This window comes from Elephantulus edwardii, unplaced genomic scaffold (assembly GCF_000299155.1).
Source record: "Elephantulus edwardii isolate Elephantulus edwardi_28Jun2011 unplaced genomic scaffold, EleEdw1.0 scaffold00065, whole genome shotgun sequence".
Lineage (NCBI taxonomy): Eukaryota > Metazoa > Chordata > Mammalia > Macroscelidea > Macroscelididae > Elephantulus > Elephantulus edwardii.
This window is the reverse complement of record NW_006399815.1, coordinates 4,904,984-4,929,762: the sequence shown is the minus strand read 5'-3', so window position 1 is coordinate 4,929,762 and position 24,779 is coordinate 4,904,984. Positions and strand designations below refer to the sequence as shown.

The following is a 24,779-nucleotide window of genomic DNA, read 5'->3' as shown; positions in this document are numbered from 1 at the left end:
ACACACACACACACACACACACACACACACACACACATGTCATTGGGTCAGAATTGTCTCATAGCTGACCCTGCAGTGGATTTTCAGAGGCTGTAAATCACATAGGACGAGATTGTCCATCTTTCTCCCACAGAGCGGTAACAGAGTCAAACCACATGCCCTTGGGTTAACAGCACAACTCTTGCCACTAGGCCATCAAAACAAACTCATCATATTTATATACAACCCCACCACCTACAATAGACAGGAGTCCCTGGGTGTTACAAACAGGTAATGCAGTTAGTGGCTAGTGGAAAAGTTAAGAGGTGCCTCAGAAGAAAGGCCTGGTGATCTCCCTCTGAAATCCTTCTGGTGCACATCTTATTTATTGCACACATTGAGTTGTCATGAGTCAGAGATGGTTTTTGTCACTTTCACTTGTACAGAGATTTATTACCTCAAAATTCATTGTCTCAGAACATTTTCTTTCTTGACAATTCCAAAGAATTGACAAGAGGATTTTTCTGTAGTTTTATGTGGTATCTGATATTAGTTTAAAACATTTTCGCACCACTGTTTTAAGTGAATCATTTGGGCTTTTTACATTTTGTTTTAGAAACATCTGTGCATTTTCATTTTTATACCACAAAGCAGAGTCATTTTTGTAAAGTGCTTCTAGATTTCTATCTGTCTGTCTGTCTATCTATCTATCTTACCACACACACACACATTAACCATCAGATAATATTTTGTTTTCACAATCTTTTGCTTTGCTTTATGCTAGAGGCTTTGATTTGTTTTTTCTTCTCTTGCTGTGAATGAGATTGCAAACTACTATTTCCAGAGCAGTAGTCTGAGAAGATGATGGCCAATAGGTATTCAAGCCATAATGGGGTTGAAGGGAGTAAAGCTGGCAGTGGGACTCTGATGCTGCAAACCTAACAGCTGAGGAGCTCAACAATAAGTTACAGCATTTCCTACACTGTACATGGAAACATCTTGTGAAAGTTGAAGAGTTGACCAAAGAAATCTTGCCACAGCAGGAAAACCCTCAGATGATTACCAAACAACTGCCATGGGGGAGTGATAGATTTTGTCATTAAGGGAGTCAGTAGCAGAAGAAATATGTGGAAAACCTAGTAAAGAGCTATCTTAATTACACTCACAAACAAAACCCAAACTCTTTGCTTTCAAGTCTGTTCCATATGACATCAACTGTAGGGCAGAGGGCAACTGACCCATTAGGGTTTCCAAGGCTCTGATCTGTACAGAAGCAGACTGCCGCATCATTCTCCTCCACAATGACTGTTGGATTTGAACCACCAACTTTTTGAGCCCTTAGCTACTGCACCACCAGGAGTCCTTTGGTTACATTCTTAGTTGCCTTTAATTTCTCTTCTTTAGCTTAACTCTCCAATAGCTGTAACATTAAACCTCTTTGATTCATTGTCAAATTATAAGCACTTTCTACAAAATTAACTTTTTATTTAAAGTCATAACATTTTGAGGGTCATGTAGCATAGTTAATTGAGAAAAGAGGAATAATTTATAGCTGTGAATTTGGTGAGTGGGGACTTCTAATCCTTGTCTTTTAATTTTAACCAGATGAAATTTAAAAGAACTCAAAATAGTTATGCCAGAGACAGAAGGAGCCTTGGAGGTGCAATTGGCTGCCAATCAGAGGTTGACAATTTGAACTTACCAGAAGAAAGCTGTAGTAATCTATTTTAGTAAAGATATATAGCCTAGAAAATCTCATGGGATAATTCTACTCTGTCTTAGGTGGTTGCTATCAGTAGCAATTGACTTGATGACAGTGAGTTATAGATAGTGGAGATTTGATTAGCTGAGAGATACACTTACTTTTTCTTCTGCAGAACCTGTACATAGACTAAGAAATAATCATTTGAACAGAACAAAGGAATACTTCGAGATACAAGAGAAAGATGTGTGCTGCCAGGGTTATGCCCTTTCCCCGTTCTTATTCAATATGTATGATAAGCAAATAACCTGAGAAGCTGGTTTGAAGAAGAATGTAATATCAAGATTTAAAGACAGACTCATTAACAGTCTGCAATGTACAGATGAAAAAACCATCTTTGCTGAAATCAAAGAGGACTTGAAACCCTTTTTGAACAAGATCAAAACCATTAAACCTTCAGTATGGATCACATTTCATCATAAAACAAAAATATTTACTACTAGACACTAAGCAGCATCATGTTCAACAGAGAAAATATTGAAATAGTTAAAGATTTCATTTTACATGGATTCACAATCAATGCCCACAGAAGTAGCATTCAAGAAATCAAATGATGACACACTGCATTGGGAAATCTGCTGCAAAGGAATTTTTTTCAAGGAATTCTTTAAAGTGCTTAAAAACAAATACATCACCTGAGGACAAAGATATACTTGACGCAGTCATGATATGTTCATTCATCTGCTATGCGTGTGAAAGCTATACACTGAATACTGAAAACCGATGGCAAATTGATGACCTTGAATTATGATGTTGAAATAAGGTAGTGAAGAATCTTGAATACATCATGGACTGCAAGAAGAATCAACAAATCTGTTTTAGAAGAATTTTAGCTGGCATGCTCCTTAGAAGTGAAGATGGTGCGACTTCATCTTACATACTCTGGACATGTTTGGCAAAGTAAAAAGTGAGCAAAGAGAGAGACCCTTCACAAGATAGGTTGACACAAATGGCTACAGCTAACGACTCAGAGATGAGCATGACACTGAACAATGTTTCATTCTGTTGTGCAGAGTGTCTCTATAGGTGTTAACATAATTTATGACACCTAATGAGAGCAAAAGCTAAAACAAAGAAACAATAGCAAAATAATAAACCCCCACCCAAGAACAAAAGATTTGGTAAAAGGAAACTATGGTTATGAAGTCAAGTAAAATTAATTATTTCTTAAGACTAGTAAGGATCTTTTTTTAAAAGTTGTAGGTAGAATACCCTGAAATTCTATTAAGTTGTAAAAAAAAAGTAGGAATATGAATTTGGTTCAGCTAATCTTAGACTATGAGTTTGGAAAAAATTTCTTGAAGGTCCAAAAATATAATTTAGTATAACCACCATGCCTGCAGAATACTCTTCCCTTCAGGATGTTGAAAGGAGAAAAATAGTTAATAGATATGGAAAAAATAAATAGGAAAATGGATGCTACATCTATAATAGGACTTTAATGTGAAGTAGGATACTTTTGAGATATTGAACAAATTAACTGCAGAAAAAATACTATTACTTCCCTTACTGATGTCACTATCTTGTTTTATTACAATTATCACCTTTTCTTTCCTAACATTTCATCTATTTTTTTTTACACTTAATGTCTTCTAAATTCCTTCTGCAAATATTACCATCATCAAGTGAAATAGAACAAATGAAAAAGGAACCTTCAAGAAAAGGAAAAGAAAAAGAAAAGAAGGAAAAAGGAAAAGAAAAGGAAAACAGCCCCTATAATCATTTTCACATTTTCTTTCACTCTGACTTTCCTTTATCTGTTAACATTCTTTTCTGCAGCTCACCTTAAAGGAGGGCTAAAATGAGATTATCAAACGGTGGAAAGTCTGTGGAAAAACGAGAAGCAAAGAAAATGTGAAGGCATGGTATTGAGAACCCTGATCCAAACTAACTGAGTGTGAGAAAAAGGTGAATTAAAGATGTCTTCACTGTGAGAACAACTCCTAACTAAGAATCTTCCAACATTTGAAGGACTGGTATCAAGCCTATACTTCTAACTCCTTTTAAGGAAGCTTTATTTTAAAAGTCTCTGCAAAACTCTATTTTCATATTTCTGTTAGTTCATTAAGTTTATGCATATTATATAAAATTATAAGAGAACTCCATATAGTAAAATACAGGTACCTTGGCATGACCTGAAGTGAAATATTTACTAACAATTGTGCCTTCATCTCCACCAAACACTTATTATGGAGTATCCTAATAATAGTACCCTAGAGTTTATTGTTAGGAGGTCAGTGGTTTAGCACTTGGTTGCTACCCTAAAGGTCAGTGGTTCAAATCCGTAAGTCACTTCACAAGAGAAAGATGTGGCAGTCTGCTTTCTCAAAGCTTCACAGCCTTGAAAGCCTACTGGGCAGTCCTGTATGGTTGCTGTGAATTAGAATAGTAATAATAATAATAATAATAGGTTCTGGGGAATTTATTTTAACATATTGTTGTTTTTGAGCCATCAAATAAGAATTAACTAAGAAGAATCCAATGGGTCTTCTTCTAAAGTTATGCTCTGTCCTATATGATTGTTGGGAATTGGAATAATAATGGATTCTGCGGAATTTGTTTTAGCATGTTGTTGTGAGTGATAAAATCAGAATCTACTCATAGCTGACCCTCCAGTGTGTTTTCAGAGGCTGTCAGTTGTACAGGAGGAGATTGTCCATCTTTTTCCTGTGAGACAGTTGGTGAATTTGAACCACGTGTCTTTGGGATGGCCGTTAAACCCCTTACTCACTATGCAATTAGAGCCCCTTTAATTTTAACATAGGAAAGGAAAACAAGGGCATAATGCATAGACTCTTGGTGTGTGAACATTTTCTGATGTAGAAACAACTACAGCAACAAAAGCATCTTCCTGTTATAGTCTGATGAGATTTATTAATGAAATGCATTAAACTCTGATGAGAAATGACTGATACAAACAAGTCCAACAATTTGGGAACTAGTTAAAGTCATGTGCCAATGTAAAATAGCAAGAACATGTTTCAATTTGCATCATAAATCATTTATCAATGAAGTAGTAAGTTTAAATAATAATGAGGCAGAACAAATAAATAATATTTGATTGTTATATGTATAACTGATGACATGTCAACAAACAAGAATAGGAATTCAGTCAACAGGATGGTAATGATCTTCTAAAACTACCATGGTATGTCTAGTTAAATGTTTGTGTTTCACAAAACATGTCAACATTGCTGAAGCCTGGAATATTCTTTTTCCTTTTGGAACTTATTTAGTAAAATTAATTGTTGAAAAGTCACTATTCCCTTCTTTTCTTAAACAAGATAACCCAACAGCCTGGGACACCCTCTACCAGGCACCTATCCCAACAGATAGTGTCCCATCTGGCAGCACAGTCCACACATTCTCATGGGTATTAGGGTTGACAGTGGCTATAAATCACCTCCTTGCCACTGAGAGTATGTTTGCTTGCTTGGTCCATGCATCCTTCAGGCTGAATAGAACTCGTCACTCTCCCTTAGCTCCGAAACTTCACATTGAGGGCTTAACCTTTCAGGGTGTTTGCTGCTTTCCCCCATTTAGCAGCCTGGGGTCTGAGATGGAAAAACACGGAATCTTTTTGATCAGTATCACCCTTAACCCACTTGCCCCAATGCCTTTGTGATCTTAAGGATTTTTTTCCTTACAACTCAAAAGAATCTGCTGCCAAGGGATTAAATAATGATGAGTCAGTTAGGTATAGGATCTTAATAAGCATATTGGAATAAACATATTTCACTTGGACATAGCAAGGTTGGATAATAAGTGCAAATAAAAAATGTATCTCCATATATTTAAATCAGCTATTATATCAGTAAATATGGAAAAGCCTGAGATAAGTCAGGGTGGAACCTGGCCCTCCAATCCTCTCAGATTCTCCCGGTGAGCGTTACTATTCAAGGTAGTTTGAATGAGAGTTTAGCAATTTTTATCTCTGAAGCTTTTAAGAGAGGCATGCTATTTAAAATTTGCTTCTAAAATTAAGCCTTAGGCAACAGTAATTGGACATGTGCACAAATACATACATACAAGGATGCTCATTGCTGCAATGTTTATAAAGGCAGAAAATTGGAAACAACTTATGTGTTCATCAGTGGAAGATTGTTTAACTAAATTACATTACAGCTATTAAACATGATGCATTGGGGGGGAGGGGGAAGCGGGCGGGTATGAATGCTTGAAAGCCTGAAAGGATATACTCCAAAATGTTAATGAGCTCAGTTTATCTCTGGGAAATGTGTTTGTATACTCGATATGACTTTTCTTTTTTCCCCGTTTGTACTTGTTAGTACTTACAGAATTTTGGGGGTTTGGTCATGGATACATATAATTTTTATAGTTAGGAAAAAAATACAGAGCAACATTTTTTCAAAAACAAAATTTAACTGAGTTCCTACTACTCTAAAGATTTAGCAAAGAATTAAAAAGTTGAACAAGGTTTGGCCATTCACTGACGTTTAAAAATTTATGGTGTGATTAGCAGAGTGAGGAAGGTGGTATGGTTTACATAAAAAAGCATTCTGGGTCACTTCTGAACACACCTACTTCATCACAGAGTCACCAGTAAAGGATGTTCTTGGAACCTCCTGACACACTGGACTGTATCACTCACTTGGAGTTCTCAATTCTGGACACACCTTCTGTCCTACTTGAACAGACCCTTTTTCACCAGGCCTTCTTTCCTGTCAACACATTCCTAAAATCCTGGTCAAGCCAAAAACATGCTCCTCCACTTCCCCTGCTTCCCCCACAGACACTATTCATTGAGCAGAATTCTGGTGCAGCTCCCCTGTGTCCACACACTTCTCATCCTAGTTACAAATGTGACATTTTCTTTCTCTCTCTACCCCTGCTTCTCCCAGTACTGCTCTTGCCACCTTGAGCACTATTCCTTTCAGGCCCATTCTCTTCTTGACACTTCTTGACATTTTTTCCACTGCATTTTCAATTTTTCATTATCATTTGTACTTAGAGACTGAGAAAGGAGATTGTCTAAGTGGAAGAAGAAGTAATTTTGACCTGGTCTCTTCTTTCTCTGTAATAGTTTTACATAATTATTTAAAGGAAAAAAGATCCAGGTATTATTTATGTTTTAAGCCTGGCTTAACTCTACTATAGTTGGAAAAAAGACTTAGAAATGTACTTTCCTCTTGACTGCCTAACATGTAAATAAAATCCATTCCACTGTGTTCCACATTTTGTAAGATCTAAACATTTACATCAAAGAAGAACTGATGCGTTTGAGTTCTGGTGTTGGTGAAGAGTATTGAATATACTGTGAATTACCAGAAAAGTGAACAAATTTGTAGAGTATTCTTTAGAAACAAAGATGTTGTACTTTAGCTTTGTTGTCAAAAAGGACCAGTCCTTGCAGAAGTATATCATGTTTGGTAAAGCAGGGGGTCCTTTAAAGAGAGGAAGACCCTTAATTACATAGAGTGATACAGCAGCTTCAACAACAGGCTCAAACAAAACGGTGATTATGAGGATGGTTGTGTTGTTGTTGTTGTTGAGCACGACTCATAGTGACCCTATGAACAAAAGGCCTGAAGCCCTTCTACAACTATCAACTTTTATCAAAGTTCATAGGGTTTCTGGAGGCATGCTGTTTAGGAAGTGGAGGGCCAGAAAGAGTTTTGTTTTGATTTACGTAGGGTTTCTGTGAGGTGGAACTGATTAAACTACACTCAACAAAACCAACACATATATATAAAAGCTTTTCCTCGGAATATTTGTTTTCCTAGAATTCGCTGCATATATGGATTTAAGTTTTACTAGAAAATGGAGAGCCTATATCTTCACTTCGAGGCCTGGTAGTATAATGTATTTTAGCCTGGTAACACAAAGGTTGGCAATTCAAGTCCACCAGTGGCTTTAGGGGAGAGAGATTTACAGCTTCAGATAAATTGAAAGTTGCTGTAAATTAGACTAGACACAACAGCGGTGTTTTTGGCTCATTCTACCCTCCCACCCGCTACTGCCCCCCCCCGCACTGCCACCCTCGCCATGTTTTCACTTTCATTTTCTAATGTGACTGAAGTTTGCTGTGAATAATGTGTTGCTCTGCCTGGCCAAAGGCACTAAGTTCAAAGCTACCAGCTGTAGGGAGCTATGGTGGCCTAGTGGCAGGAAGCTGCACTGCAATCCCAGAGGTACTGGGTTCAAATCCACCAGATTCTCTGCTGGAGAAGGAGGGGTGATCTCCTGTATCAGCCAGATCTGATTTGACAGTACACACACAAAGCTACCAGCTGCTCTGTGACAGAAAGAGGGACGGTGTTTTCCTGTGTGATTTATAGCTTCTGAGAAACTACTTAGCAGTCAGCTATGAGTAGGTTCCAACTGGATGGCATATGACAACAGAATTATGTTTAAAGTTTTCATTTTGTTCTTCTTGGAATTAAGTACTTTGTTTTGCTTTATCTTAAGCCCTGTAGTGAAACACATCAGTTACTCTTTAACTATGTAGTTGTTTTGATATTGATTATTTTTCATAATGCAATCCCTCAACTGCTATTGTTAGACAATAAGCCTTTCTTTCATTCTGCTCTGTGTAAAGTTCAACACCATTACCCCATGTGGGATTGATTACCATAGAAAACAAATAATATCCTTAGGAAAAGGGTATGTATCAGGTAGCAGTCTTCAGAGAAATAAAGCCAGCAGGATATACTTTTGTTATTGTTAGAGGTCATTGAGTCAAGTGAAGTACTGATTCAAGCTCAATGAGCCTTTGAACAACAGACCTGAGTTCTGTCCTGTCCTATGTTATCCTTATCATCTCTGACATGCTTGAGCCCATTACTGTGTCACCATGTCAGGCCATCTCATTGAGGGTCTTCCTGTCTTTTGCTGATCTTCCATCTTTCCAAGCATGTTATCCCTTTCCAAGGAATAGCATCTCTTGCAGCATGCCCAAAGTATGAGAGACAAAGCTTTGCCTTTTTTGCCTCCAAGGAGCATGGTGCCTGAACTTTTTCCAAGACATATGTTATATGTTCTTTTGGCAGTCCATGGGATATTCAGTATAATGCTCAAACACCTCAAGTCAGCAGAATCAATTTTCTTTCTTGTCATCCTTATTGCTTGTCCAGCTCTCAAAAGTGTATCAAGTTATTGAAAAGATCATGGCGTGGATCAAGTGTACTTTGGTCTTCAAACTGACATCATTGCTTGTCAGTATTTTGGAGAGGTCCCCTACAGTGGATTTGACCAATATAATGAACGTCCTGATCTCCTTACTGCTGGTAGCAAGGGTGTTGATTTTTTACCCATATAAAGTGAAAGAGTTGATAGTTTGAATCTTTTCTCCATCTGCCTTGATATGGCTTATCAGTCCTGAGGTGTGAATTTTTGCCTTCATGATATTGAGAAGCAAATTATTTTGAAGGCTGTATGTTTGATCATCTGCAGCAAGCATTACAAGTCCTCCTCACTTGTAGCATGTTAGGTTGTGTCATCTGCATAACACAGGTTGATAAGACGTTTTCTGATCCTGATGCCACACTTTTCTTCATAGAGTCCAGTTGATCGGATGGTTTGCTCAGCATACAGTTTGAATATATATGGAGAAAGGAAACAATCCCGACACACACTCTCCCTAATTTTAAACCCTGCAGTGTTCCCTTGATCTGTTTGGACAACAGCTTCTAGGTCTAGGAATAGTTTTCATATGAGCACAAGTAAGGGTTCTGGGATTCCCATTCATCTCAAGGTTAGCCATAGTTTCTTATGTTCTACGCACCACAGAGCCAAGCTGGTATGTGTGTATGTATGAAGATCTGATGGCATAGTAGGTACGGAGTTGTGTGTCCAACCCCAGAGTTGATCAGTTCAAATCCACTAGCCACTACTCCATAGCAGTCTCCTCTCATGTGATTTACAGCCTCTGAAAACCTGCTGGAGTGTTGGCTATGAATCAGTTCTAATTTGATAACAATGAGATGTAGATATAAAATTTATATTTATGAAAATGTGCCCTGTAAAGTGATTACTGGAAAATGCTTGTCTTTGGAATCCCTTTTTTATCTATTAGGATTTTCTCAATTACTTGTCCTACAGTACTGGGGACCTTTACTGGCTCCAGGGACAAGTTTCCTACCCACTTTTACTTCCTCATTAATAGCAAACAAACAAACAAACCTTTTGTGCAGATGGGTTCTAAAACTCATAGCTCTGGTTTGAAAGCAATGGTAAAATAATGTTGCTACTTACATTTCTGTTCTGATTTGGGTAAAAAGAGCCCCTTTGGGGCTCTTTTTTGAAGCTGCCTACCAGTAAAAAGAGAGAAAGGCCTGGGATGCAGTCTTTGGGTAAATCACCGCTGACCTCCTTTCTTCTTTTTCCTCTTATTCTCTCCTACTTTACTCAGTTGAACTCCTATTTCTCAACCTCCACTAGTTGAGATCAAATCCATCTCATATTCATCCTAAGTGTGAATCAGAGCCACAGAGTTACAGTGGAGGCAGCCAGTCACTGTACTGCAAGGGCTGATAGTGTTGTTTTGGTTTCTTTTTCTGTAATGGCAAGTGGCCTTAGGTAATCCTTTTGCCTACTAAAGTCTTTAGCTTTTAGTATAGTATTAAGTCAGGTTGCCACAAGCAAGTAAATGCTACTTTGGTGGGACCTTGTATCCACAAGACCAAAGAAAGTAAATGTAAGACTACTGTTAAGTGCCATTACATTAAGTACGACTCATATGACCCTATGAACAACAGATCTGAACTCTGTTCTATCCTTCACCATCCTAATCCTCAATACACTTGAGCCCATAGTCACAGATGCTGTATCGATCCATTTTGAGAATCGTCCTCTCTTTCACTGACCCTCCACCTTTACAAGCATGATCCCTCCCCAAGGGATGGCTTCTTCTAACAGTGTGTTCAAAGTATGTGAGACTAAGTTTTGCCATCCCTGCCTCCACTGAGCACTCTGACTGGAGTTTCTCCAAGTTGTTCTTTTGGCAATCCGTAGAATATTAAGCACTCTTCTCCAGCACCACACCTTAAAAGCACTGATTCTTCTCCTGTCATCCATATTCACCATCCAGCTCTCAGATGCAAATGATTGGAAAGACTATGGCCTGAATCAGGTGAATCACCTTAGTCTTTAAACTGACATCCTTGTTCTTCAGCTTAATGTAAAAATGCAGTCCTTATTGAAAGCTGCAGCAAGTTCCTCAAGGCCTCTTTGCTTTCAGCAAACACGCTTGTGCCAACTGCTTCATCATACAATTTCTTGTGTCTTCCTCCAATCCTGATGCCATACTCTTCTTCATGAAGTCCAGCTTCTGGAATGATTTTTTCAGTATACAGATTGAATAGGTATGGAAAAATTTGCTTGGAGATTTTTTTTTCCTTTCAAGAAGAAAGGATAAGTATCAACAACTAGACAGGGTTTATCTTGGTATTTAAGACATTTGTTTCGTTACAAGCCAATAGGCTCGCAGTGCAGACCTATTTACTCAGAGGTGGCTCAGAAGACAGATCTGAAGCTTTGCTTCCACAGCAACACTGCCTCTGTGGAGCTGTTTTACTCTGCATGCATGGTCACCATTAGTCAAAATGGACTTGATGAAAACTAACATCAATTCAATGTCATAATGAATCAGTTACCCCAGTGACCTTAAAATCAAATCATCTCCTCAAATGGAAAGTCAGTGATCACACGCAGCTTTGATTTTGAAAATTATTTTACCGGATGAATCATAAATATTGTCCTTCAATGTTTTCAAACTTAAGCTACTATATGGGGTGGGGGGAACCCAGAAATTTTAGGTTTTCTTGGATTTCCTTTGGTTGGCATTTAGGGCATAGAAGTCAGGGCTTGAGTAGTTAATCTTTAACTAAGTAGTTAATAAATAACTTCTTCAACAATATTACCAGTATTTAGTATGAGAAATTATTGAAGTTTTACATTCTCTGTACAAAGCAAAACATGAAGAGAGAAATTTTTAAAATTTTTCCTCTTTTTCTTTCACCTCAGTAGACTGTTGAGTGAGTTAGGCCTTTCATGGAAGTTATCACTGAAAAGAGAAAAAGATTATCTTTTATTATTTTAAATAGCTACATAGTTTTTGTTCATAATTTAGGCTTTGTTTAGGCCTGTTCTCTTGTTTGTTACACATTTTCTCAGCTTTGAGTCTCTTTCCTTTCCCCCACTTACCCAGAAGAATGTTTCCTGCCAAGAGAAGGGAAACCTGGATTTCATTGCAGGGGAAAATTGGCGGTCTTTCCTGGCGTTGCTTTCTAATAAAACCATAGCAGGGTTTGACCTAGTTATTTCATGCGAACAGCCATTGCCAAATCAATGGGGCTTTTCTCCAAACAAAGGACCCTGGTCTTCCATCGCACAGGAAAGACGCGTGTGCAGACCATGTAACCAGGGAGCAAGCTGCCAGCCTGAGCCCCTGAGAAATGGCCGTGCAGGAGAGTGCCTGGAGCATCCTCAGGTGGTTCTTGTTCCAGTCTTTATTCTTCAGAACGAGACAAAGTGTGCTAGACTGCCCAAAGAGCGCAGAATGTGGGCTACAGCAGACAAGTCGCTTCTGTACACTTTTCAGATATCTGCAATGATAATCACTGTTGGGAGAACGTATTTCATGCTACCCTACCTTCTCATGTCAGTTCTGAGAAGTTCCTAATTTTTTTCCTCCACAAAAAAATTCTATCCAGCCCTTGTTATCAGTAGTAAAATTTCCATTTAAAAGAGGAAAAAAGTGAAGAGGAGATTTAAAGGAGTGTAGCTGAAGTAGAAAAGTCAAGGTGTAATAGTATTTTTACTTTTAAAACTTTGTTTTATTTTTTATTTTATTATTTGTGTGTGTGTGTGTGTACTAGCAAATGAGATCTGACTGGTACAGGAGGAAATTGTCCCTCCTTCTCCATCAGAGCATCTGGTGGATTTGAACCGCACACCTCTGGGATTGCAGTGACTTTTAAAACTTTTAAGGGATCTCTGATGGCTTAGTGATAAGGAGTTGCCCTGCCAACCCAAAAGGCACATGGTTCTAATCACCACCTGCTCCAGGAGAGAAATATGGGCAATATCTGTCCATACAATTTACAGACTCTAGAAATCCATTATGTACACATAATGACAACAATAGAACTTTTAAATAAGTTTCATTGGTTTTGTTATTGTTAGCAACATGGAGTCAGTTCCTTATTTGTGGTAACTCCACACACAAGACAAGCTTCCCTGTGCACTGTCATCCCCATGACTGGTTGGAGATCAGACCATTGCAATTCTCATAGGTATGTCAAGCTTTGATTTTTGGTAATAGATTGCCAGGCCTTTCTTCCTAGTCTATTTTAGCTTAGAAACTCTACTGGAACCTTTTCTATATGATAGCACGTAAGTTTTCACAGACAGATAACGATATTAGTTCATAAAATGCATTGTGTGGCAATGGAAACCAAGTCTGTCACACTGAAGATTTCTACCGTTGAACCACCATTGCTACCTTGCTAAGGACAGTTTGTCTTTAAATAACTGAGACTGTAAATGCAAGCAAGAGTTGAGTAGCGACAGCGACAAGCTCTGATTTTGTAGACGTTGATGTCTTTGTTTCATGCCCCTCAATGCCCTGATGAGAAAGGCCTCAAGACAGAGTCATGCTATTTGTGGTTAGAGTCTCTGGTTAAATAATCTTACAATGATCGTCTGTTGGGATAGGTTACATTGGCAGCAGTCATTCAGCATGTGGATTAGCCTGGGAAATGTGAGGAGTTCCAGATACTTATTTTATAATAAGTCACAGGCTCCATGATGCACAGAAAGAAAAATGAATACTAAATATCAGATTTCATACAGTTAGCAAAAAAAAAAAAAAATCATTTTCTCAAAAATGTGAAAAGAAGGAGGTGATAAAAGGAGATATGGTAACATTAGGTGATGTACTAATTGATGCTGAATGCACAGGAGAATTAATCACATTTAATGAATATAAATTTGCTACAACTGTGTTGACATACAAATGATTCTAGCAAATGACAATAAAATCAACTTTTAATGAAAACATTAAAACTGCTCACCAATTAAAAATCAAGTCTAACTTTTAAACAATGACAAGATTAGTATAGGCAACTGGACAAGCTATGTGTGAGCGCAAACTACAATTTTTTGTCAGAGCAAATTAAGTCAATTCTTCCCAAATACAAATGGCAGTGTGTTAGGTGCCATGCCTTCACATTAACTCCAGTTCACAGTGACTCAGTACAGAGTCTGTCCCATCCTCACAGTCTTCCCTGTGCCCATGCCCATCGGTGCAGCCACTGGGACAGGTCATTTCTTTGAGGGTCTTCTTTTCTTTCGGTGATCCTCTACTTTTCCAAGCAGGATGTTGATTTCCAAAACTGACACCTCCTGACAACATGCCCAAAGTATGTGAGATGAAGTCTCCTCATCTTGCCTCTAAGAGCACTCTGGTTGCACTTCTTTTTGATAGATTTGCTTGTCCATTTGAGAGTCCATGAGATGTTTAGTACTCTTAATTATCTCCATGTTCAAAGACATTAGATCTTTCTCAGTCTTGTTTATTCATTTCCAAACTCTCACATGCGTATTGTACAATAAAAAAGGTCATGCTGCATCTTTAGTCTCTAAACTAACATCTTTACTCTTCAGCTCTCTGTAGAGGTTAGGTGTATCTTAATCTTTTAAACTTACATTCTTGACAGCACATTTGCCCAATATATCATTTGATTTCTCAACTGATTTCATAGGTGTTTGTGGATTCAAGTAAAATGGCTTTAAACTGTCTTAGGTCTTTGTACTGCCAATTTTTTTTAAAAACTATTAGACTTTTAACATGACACCACCACCAACATAAGACTTTTAAACTTTAAGACTGACCTTTTTTGTTGCTTTTTTCCCCCCCTATAATTATATTTTATTAATTTTCATAAACATTTACAGAGATTTTGGGCTTCCACTCATTCATTGTTGCACTATTCTCTCTACCCTCCTCCCAGTTTGTTCTTGTCCAGATGCCACAGTGCTTGTCAAAGCCAGTTCTGATCAATCTTCTTTGTCAGTGTATCCTTTGCCATTCCCTATCACTCCTCCCTGAGAGAGACTTCACCCTGAGTCATAAGGAAAAGGGGACGGCGTATTCTCTTAGCTTTTTGTTGCTTTTAAGTTACTTGTTTGGAGTGAGAAGACATCGCTGTGGATTTGGGACACTGACCATAAGTATAGGTTTTGTGTTTTAGCAAAGCATGTCCTGGCTTGTGAGGCTATAAAAATGGTATTTTCTATGAAGTAGTGGGGTCCAGAGAGAAGTGATAAAAAAAATGCTTAAATGGTTAGAAAATTGACATACAGAAGATGAGATTTTCCTCTCTGGTAACACACAAGTGACCAATAAACTCAGCCATGGTATTACAAATCATGGTAGAAACATAGCCTGCCAAATAAGTAAAGGTCTACAAAGACAATTAGATATCTCCTACGTTCTTGTTAGTCCAGGTACATAGGTACATGCAGTATGGAAGCGGAGCTCATGATCCAGCCCAGAGTTACTCTGGGTCCGAGCAGGCACTGCTAGGGCTAAGGACACTTGGCTTTGTTGAGCTGTCTGTCAAGCACCAGCCTAATTTTATCTTGTTACAGAAGAAAGTTCCAAAACTACACTGTAGGCATTAGCTCCAGGGATTTCACACATGAAATCTTGTAGGTGCTGTAAGTCTATTAAATCTTGTGGCTGTTTAGATCAGAATTACTAATACCAAAAATAAAATTTTTTAATATAACAATTGAATATACGATGGACTGCTAGGAGAAGAAACAAATTTTCCTGGAGAGGGTGAAGCTAGGCTGCTCTTTGGAGGCAAGTATTCTGAGGCTTCATCTGACATACTTTGGACATGTTGCAAGGAGGGACCAGTCCTTGGAGAGGGACATTATGCTTGGGAGGGTGGAGGGACAGTGCAGGAGAGGAAGATGCTTGACTAGATGGATTGATTCAGTGACTAGGGTAATGGGGGTAGGTGTGTTGGAGACAGTGAGATTGGCACAGGATAGAGCAGGATTTAGGGCTGTTGTATATAGGGTTGCTATGAGTCACAGGTGACTCAAGGGCACATAACAATACTAATAGTATCAATGAACTAACAAAAAGCCCTTGTCTTTTTGAAAGAAAGGTGTTTTGTATATAGACTAACCTGTGATGTGTACACTGTCTAACTCACATTCAAAAATGTGTGTGTGTGTGTGTGTGTGTATCATTAAGAAAATCTAGTGCTGTGGGAAGTCTTTTTCCCCCCTTTTATAGAAAATTAAAATATTTTAAGCACACAGATAAGCACAGGAATAATGTAATGGAGATCACTGTATTCACAATCCAGATTTAATTGATATTAATATTTAACCACGCTCACATCAAAGCTTTCTAATTTCTAAGAAATGAAATTTTACAAATATAATAAAAACTCTCCATCATCTCTTCATCATCTCTCCCAAGAGAAAACCAGTCTCTTGGAGTTGGTCCATAGCTCCACCTCCCATGTTGTAATGTGGGGATATTCACTAAGAAACCGGATGCTGTTGGTTGTTCTCAACTTCTGGCAGCCCCATGTGTGCAGAGTAGTACTCCATAGGGTCTTTCAGAAGTAGATCACTATCCTTTTCTTTCGAGGTACCTCTGGGTATATTTGAACCAGCAACCTTCAGTTAGTAAGCAAGTGCTTACCCATTTGTGCCACTGCATATTCGCTCTATATATGCATGTCCAATATAGAAGCACTTAACGCCCCTACCTTCACCTCCCCTGCAGCATGCTGTCCCTCTAGACTTCTCCCAAAGAGCAGCAACTCGGTCCACTCATATCAGCCAGAAACTTAGAGATTTATTAAGTCTTTTGCTCACATTTTCCTATACAAAGCATCAGAAAGTCCTTGGACTGCACTTCTGAAATGTATTTCAAGCCTCTGGTTTTTTTCTGTGATTGCTGCTAGTAATATATTCTGAGCTACCATTCTGTCCCAAGTGGATTGATACAATAGTCTTCCCCTTGACCTGTTTCCCTTATTGTTCCTGCAAACTTTATTCTTACCAAGATAAGGAAATCTTGTCAATTTGTAAACTATATCCTGTCTTACACTTAAGGCTTAGTGGTAAAGAGCTGTACTACCAACACAAAGATAGAGGTTCGAATCCACTCGCCAGTCTATGGGGGAATGATGGGCAGTCTCTTCCTATGCACTTTACTGCCTCTGAAAACCCTCTGGAGGGTCAGCTATGAGTCAGTTCTGACTTAACAATATGCAACAACAAAAACTTCTCAAGGCACTTAAAACCCAAGTGTCCTCCCCTGGCTTACACGATCTGGGCCTTATATGCCTCTTCACTCTCATTGTGCCCCACTTGCCTTCTCCTAGCATATTATACCCCCTGCCCCCCGCCCCCGCTTTCTCTCTGTCTTGTGAGCACAGCAAAGAATGTTTTATCTTTTTTTTTTTTAAGAAAATGTTCTATGTTAAGATTTTTATACCAATTGGTCTTTTTCCTTGGAATGTTCTCTATCTCCTTCTCTCATATCTGTCTTTACCCAAGACTATAATTTCCCTAAACACTGTAATATTTGCTTCATATTCACTGCTAAGACAGGTAACTGTGTATTGATATCCCCCCCATAGTAGACAATGTGTGAATATTTTTCTGAATGAATTAATGAATATATGACAAAAACAGCTGAAGATCAATAGTAATAATAGCTTTAATGTAATACATATTTCTTCTTGGCCTTTTGGCTAAGGTCAGTGTAGTATCCGTTCTTATCAGGTTAATTTATTTAATGCATTCTAAGTACTCAGTTGATCTTTCCATTAGTTATTTTCTTAAATGCTATAACCAACCTATGAGGTTAAGTATAATTAATAGTATTTTATAATTGAGGACAATTAAGACTTAGAGAAGGTGAATAGCTTTCTCAGGATTACATGGTCACCATGTATGTACTTAGGAGTTGAACCTGGGTGGCTTGGCAATAAAAGCTGCACATTGAAACCATGATATGATACTACCTTCAGAAAATATGTGTCAGAGCAAACACTTATACAATACAAATGCCATAATTTTAGTTGTAAATTGGTATTTATCTCTCCACATGTTTTAATTGGTGCCTAGGCCCTACTCACAACAAGCTATGGCTGACTCTGAGAAGAATGGAAATCCCAGAACATTTGATTATGCTTATGTGAAACCTATACTTGGACCAAGAGGCAGTCATCAGAACACAGCAGGGAGACACTACTACATGGTTCAAAATTAAGAAGTGGGTCTGTCAGAGATGTATTTTTGTCTCCAAACCTTTTCAATCTGTATGCAGAACAGATCATCCAAGACTCTGGACTGTATGAGGAGGAATGTGGCATCAGAATTTGTGGAAGAGACATCAACAATCTGCGTTATACGGATGATACAACCCTGCTTGCTGAAACTGAGGAGGACCTGAAGTGCTTGCTGCAGAAGGTCAAGGACTGCAGTCTTCAATATGGATTGAAGCTCAATATCAAGAAAACAAAGATTCTCAACACTGGGCTAATTGGCAGCATCAGCATGGATGGTGAAGAGATTGAGATAGTTAACAGTTTTCGTTTACTTGGTTCCACAGTCAGTACACTTGGTAACAGCAGCCAGGAAATCAGGAGATGAATTGCATTGGGAAAGTCAACTGTGAAGGACCTCTCAAGAGTACTGAAAAGCAACAACATCAGGCTGGAGACCAGGGTGCGCCTGATCCAGGCTATAGTCTTCACAGTTACGTGCTATGCATCAGAGAGTTGGACAGGGAATAGGGATGATGGAAAGAGAATTGATGCCTTTGCACTGTAGTGCTGGAGAAGAGTGTTGAATATACCATGGACTGCTAGGAGAACAAACAGGTTTGTCCTGGAGAGTGTGAAGCCAGAATGCTCCTTGAAGTCAAGGATTCTGAAGCTTCATCTGACATACTTTGGGCATGTTTCAAGGAGGGACCGGTCCTTGGAGAGGGACATCATATTTGGGAGAGTGGAGGAACGGTGCAGGAGAGGAAGACCCTCGATTAGATGGATCGATTCTGTGATTGAAGTGGTGGGATTGACTATGTTTGGGACAGTGATGTTGGCACAGGATAGAACGGCATTTAGGGCTCTTGGACTTAGGGTCGCTATGAGTCACAAGTGACTCGATGGCACATAACAGCAACCACAAAACAACAACAGTCCCTACTGTTCTGGCTCTGGTAGATTATCAGTGGCTGGGGAAAGATTTCAAAATACAAAAGTCCTGAAATCTCAGAATGCTTCTGCTTATTCTTTTACTCTCTCAGGCAGTGTTGACAAAGAGGATTGAACCTAACAGTGAACTACCAAAAGAACAAACAAATCTGTCCAGGAGGAAGTCCAATCAGGGTGCTTCTGAAAAGCAAGGATGTTGAAACTTTATCGCACATGCTTTGAGCTTGTTGTCTGGAGGCACCTGTCCATGGGAAAAAAACGTCATACTGGGAAAAGTAGAGGGTCAGTGAAAGAGGACAGCCTTCAAGGAGAGAGGTTGACATGGTATCTCAGTGACTTCAGCAGTGGGCTTGCACGTGGAGATGGTATGATGGTAAAGGATAGGGCAAAATTTCAGTCTGTAGTTCATAAATTTTCTGTGAGTTGTTGTGGATTCATTGGTGCCAACAACAACAGGGACTAGTATTTTCTTAGTGAAACTTTGTTATTTTCATTTTTAATAAATTCCAGGTTTTCAGATATATACTTCCATTTACTATATCCTTTTCCAGTTTTGATATGTTCGTTTTGCTTTTTGAGGTAGTACTGATTCTGAGATGGTTCTGTTTCATCCATAATTCTGATCTATCCCCATGCATTTGTAGAAATATGCTACAGAGCTCGGTTCAAGGATATCCTTTCACTGAGAAGACATGTTAGGTCATGGTAACCATGTTGTCCTGGTTTAAGTAACTAGGAATGGTTGTATTTTTCTTTGTGAATGTCCTAGGGAACCAATTAAAGCTAGAACATATTGCTATTGGGTTTATGTACCACTGAGTCAGAATCAACTCATAGCTGCTCTTACAGCACGTTTTCAGAGGCAACAACTCACCCAGGAGGAGAATGCCGTCTTTCAACTGTGGAGCAGCTGGTGGATTCAAATCACATGCTTTTGGGTCAGAAGCACAATTCCTTACCATTCAGAAGCCTAAGCTAGGGTATAGCATATCTAAATCAACATTTCTTAAATTTATATTGAAATATATATATTTTTTTTAAATTTCTCACAGAAAGAATTTAATGGAAAACCTGACTCCCTCTTTTTCAATGATGGCCAGCGAAGAATTGACTTTGTTCTCGTGTATGAAGATGAAAGTAGAAAAGAGACGAATAAAAAGGGTACAAATGAAAAACAAAGGGTAAGTTTCTTATACCATCTTCCTTTAATTCCTTATGATATTAAGAAATGGAAAAAATAGTGCTGGTTTGTTGTTTTTTTTTTTTTTTTTTTTTATGTAAGCAATAAAATAAATGCTTGTTTGTTTGTTGTTTGTTATGTGCCGTCGAGTCGCCTGCGACTCATAGTGACCCTATGTACAACAGCCCTAAACTCCGCTCTGTCCTGTGCCAATCGCACTGTCTCTGACACTCCCATCCCAATTATCCCAGTCACTGAATCAATCCACCTCATAGAGGGCCTTCCTCTCCTGCGCCATCCCTCCACCCTCCCAAGCATGATGTCCTTCTCTAAGGATCGGTCTCTCCTCACTACATGTCCAAAGAAAGTTAGACGGAGCCTCAGAATCCTTGCCTCCAAGGAGCCACCCGGTTTAACCCTCTCCAGGACAAATCTATTTGTTTTCCTAGCAGTCCATGGTATTCTCAGTACTCTTCTCCAGCACCACACTCAAAGTCATCAATTCTCCTTCTATCCTCCTTGGTCATTGTCCAACTCTCTGATGCATAACAGGTGATTGCGAAGACCATGGCCTGTATCAGACGCACCTTAGTCTCCAGAGAGACACCACTGCTCTTCAGCACTTTGGAGAGGTCCCTAACAGCAGACTTTCCCATGGCAATGCGCCTTTTAATTTCCTGGCTGCTGGTGCCAAGACTGTTGACTACAGAGCCAAGCAAACTAAAGCTGTGTACAATCTCAATCTCTTCACCATCCATCCTGATGCTGCCAATTGGTCCAGTGGCGAGAATCTTTGTCTTCTTGACATTGAGCCTCAATCCATATTGTAGGCTGCAGTCCTTGACACTCTGCAGCAGGCGCTTCAGGTCCTCCTCAGTTTCAGCAAACAGGGTTGTGTCATCCGCATAACGCAGATTGTTGCTAAATCGTCCACCAATCCTGACCCCACATTTCTCCTCATAGAGCCCAGCCTCCCGGATAATCTGTTCTGCATATAGGTTGAAAAGGTATAGAGATAGGATGCATCCCTGGCGTACGCCCTTCCCAATTTTGAACCATGCAGTGTTCCCTTGCTCTGTTCTGACGACTGCCTCCTGGTCCAAGTATAAGTTTCACATTAGAACGATCAAGTGTTCTGGGATTCCCATTCTTCTCAGAGTCAGCCACAGTTTGTTATGATCTACACAGTCAAATGCCTTTGCATAGTCAATGAATTTTGCCAGATAACAGAAATGGCAAAATAAATGCTAGTGTTTGAAATATACCAACCATATTTTCAGATTTTCTCTGCTCATCATTTCCTCAAGGCATGCTAACTTTTTCTTTTATTTATTTGAAGCAGAGATTTCCTTAGGCATCCTTCAGTTTCATACTGAACAAAGTCTGTCTTTTAAGAACTTTGCATTGTGTAGAAGTTTTTTACATTAAAATCACATCTAACTGTTTGCACCTGAATGAGAAAGGAAGCGAATGATCAATCAGTAATTACCAACAAAGAAATGGTAATAACTAGCATTTAGTGGAGGCTCCTGCATAGGAATTTTGCATGGATTTTCTCACTTAATTTTCTAAGCAACACTATTAAGTAGGTCTGTTAAAAAACATTAATTCTCTGAGTCAGTTCTGACTCTTGGCAACGCTCTTTATGTCACAGTGGAAATGTTCTCCATAATTTTCAGTTTCTTACTCTTGTGAATTATGTCACCAGACCGTTTTTACTGAGGTTCCCTGAGTAGACCCAAACCTCCAGCCTTTGCTTCAGCAGGGGAGTTTGGTTTGTGCCACCTAAGTTGTTCTGATATATACAGGGTTGCTGTCAGTGGGAACCAACTCAATGACACCAAACACTGCCATCACCACAGCCACCACCTGTACTTCCTGTTATCATACCATTTCATGGATGACTGAGTTCACACTTAGAGCTGTTAAATGATTGTGTGAGGTCATGAACTTTACGCTAGGAAGTAGTAGAACCAGGATTCAAACTGTAGTCACCTATTAAATCTAGACCCTGTGTTCCTGATCTCTCGATTTTTCTGCCATCTACCTTTCCTCACCTTTCAAACTATTCCATCTTCCCTTTACTTTTATTTCAGATAAGAGCCTCCTTTAGTTAAGAGGGTCATGTAAAAACCAAGTATTAAAGCCACAGACCAGTGTTAAAACAATGTAGACTGAACTTTAGGTAATTTCATTACGCTAAAATAAGACTGGAAAAGAGATCATACATGAAATGTTACTGTTATTCAAATGTGGAGTAAAACTGAACATCATAGAATAGACAGGATTACCAGTCTGATAGAAATTGATGGAATGGCCTTGTTACTTTTTAAGCCTGGTAAATCTAGTTGAAATTACTCCAATGTCTCATCTTTCATCCAAGTAGCAGAAAAGCTTCTAGTATAATCAGTAACATCTGAGAAGTGCACATGCCTTAAACAATCATCTGTACAAGACCAAAAGGACAGCCTTTGCCCAGAGATACAGTTTAGAAGGCAGGAAACAAGGAAAAAGGGTCAAATGGACAAGGAAGACTTGAGGATGAAATGAGAAGAATGTTATTACAATGTGGAGGGTGTAATCATCACAAAACAAAATATATATCATTTGTTGGATATAAAACTGATTTGCTTTAGAAGCCTTCACTCCAATCACAATTAAAGACTTTCAAAAATTAAAGGACATCTTACTAATGGTGTCATAATTTCAATGGCTGGGTGTTTTGGTTTTTTCCTTGTTAGTACATGAATTAGTGGCTAACTTTACAATCAATGAACTCCTGAACTCGAAAATTTACTGCTGTCATATAAATTGTGACTTATAGCAAGGAAAATAACCATCCTTATCCTTAATGACAGGATGATGGTTAGGATGAAATAAAATAGTATATATAAGTATTGCATAAATATTGGGCAGGTTGGGCACATATTTGATAATAAATATGAACTCTGTATCCTTCCCTTTTATTTAGAATTGTCTTTAAGCAATGTGTGAAAAGTCATGATTCTCATTCAATTATATACTTTTATCACTAGAGTAAAATGGCTTACAGTATTTTCTGATTTTCCTGTGGACACTGAGATGTCTTCAGTGCAGTCATAGCCACCATCATCAAATATTCATTACACATCCATATGCCAGTGGAGCTGAGTTGAGCACTATATAAAGTAAGTTAAACAGATCTAATCCATTAAAGTATAAAGGAAACAGTTCTGGTTTTAGACAAGAGCTTTACTGCCATGGTGAAGGGCCCTAGAGCAGCTTACATTATTAATAAGTTCTGCATTTGCTTTAGACAGAAACATAGGTCCCAGGGTAGCTCTCCTAAATCAGCAGTTAAAAAAAAAATCATCATTAATTTCAGAAATCCTTGAACTCATATATTGATATACCATGATGTTGGTTTTTATAAGCCATGCTTTGAAGTATTTTGAGTCTGTATTTGTACATATTACTTAATTTAGATTCTTCCAAAATCAAAGCTCGGCTTTGGAATGACAATTTTATTAACCGGGAAACCATTTATGAATTCTGTCACAACCCCTGTCACCCTTGTCAGACCTTAGTCAAGATTAGGACAAGGCCAAAGGAAGGTAATTTTTTTATATCCTGCTTCTTTAAGAGAGAGAGAAAAAAAAAATATCTAAATTATATTGATTTGCTAAAGCAACATCAAGGTGGACCTTGCCAGGGGCTGATCTAAAGATTATTGTTGAGAACATTTTTAGGGAGACGCTAAAGAGAAAGAGATAAAATAAAATGATAGGGCCTCAAATGTAAAAGAAAAACAATAGAGAAGTAAACGGTTTCCCATGAGCAAAGGAGAAAATATTTTTCTAGCACAGTATCCAACTGGCATGTAACTTTGCCCCTTTGTTTTGCTGAGAGCAGTTTGGAAACTTCACACCTCCCTTTTAAAGGCATAAACCATTTACATTTGGATTTTACACATGGGAGTGATTATAATTTGTTTCAACAACAAACTCTCTACTGTGCTCTAAATCATGAATCACTGAATGTTTATGCTGCAAGGAACAGGAAAAACCAAGCTAAAAATGCTGAAATGGTTAAGAGGAAATAATTATTTTCTCACTTAAATAGTCCAGATACCAGCATAAAAAGAAATTAACATTCTGAGACCTGCTATAGTAGGAATAAACCTTGAAAATATAGTGTTATATATTGTGATATAAAATATTATATCATGGGCTGGGAAAGGAAGAAATGGGGATTTAATGCTTAATGGAATTTCTGTTTGGAGTGCTGAAGAAGTTTTACAAAGAGATAGATTTGTATAGTTTTTTGACAATGGTTAATGGTATTAGATTATACATTTAAAATAGAAATTTTATGTTGTATGCATTGTACCGCTATAAACAACAGCAATTTACTCTGGGGAGGGTTATTTCTGGGTTAGATGACTTGTTAGCTTCATAAGGTCTACATGAAGCAAGGTGGATTGTATCCCTCTGTCCTCAATATTGGCTGCTCTAAATTGTCTCACCATGGCCTTTAACTGGCAGCTATCCAAAAATGACTGGAACAGCACATCAGCAGAGAACTGCCAGAAGTCCAGGCTGAGTTTAGAAGGGGTTGTGGTACTAGGGATAGTGTAGCTGATGTTAGATGGATCTTA

General features: G+C 38.5%; 1 protein-coding gene across 1 annotated transcript in view; it reads left to right on the top strand.

Annotated features, from left to right (window-relative positions):
* The window catches only part of ANO6 (anoctamin 6), a 158,765-nt gene that overhangs the window by 33,348 nt on the left and 100,638 nt on the right, over window positions 1-24,779 (top strand). The window contains exon 2 of the mRNA XM_006888231.1: window positions 20,016-20,144. Coding sequence (XP_006888293.1) covers window positions 20,016-20,144 — 129 coding nt within the window. The remainder of the gene's footprint in view (window positions 1-20,015; window positions 20,145-24,779) is intronic.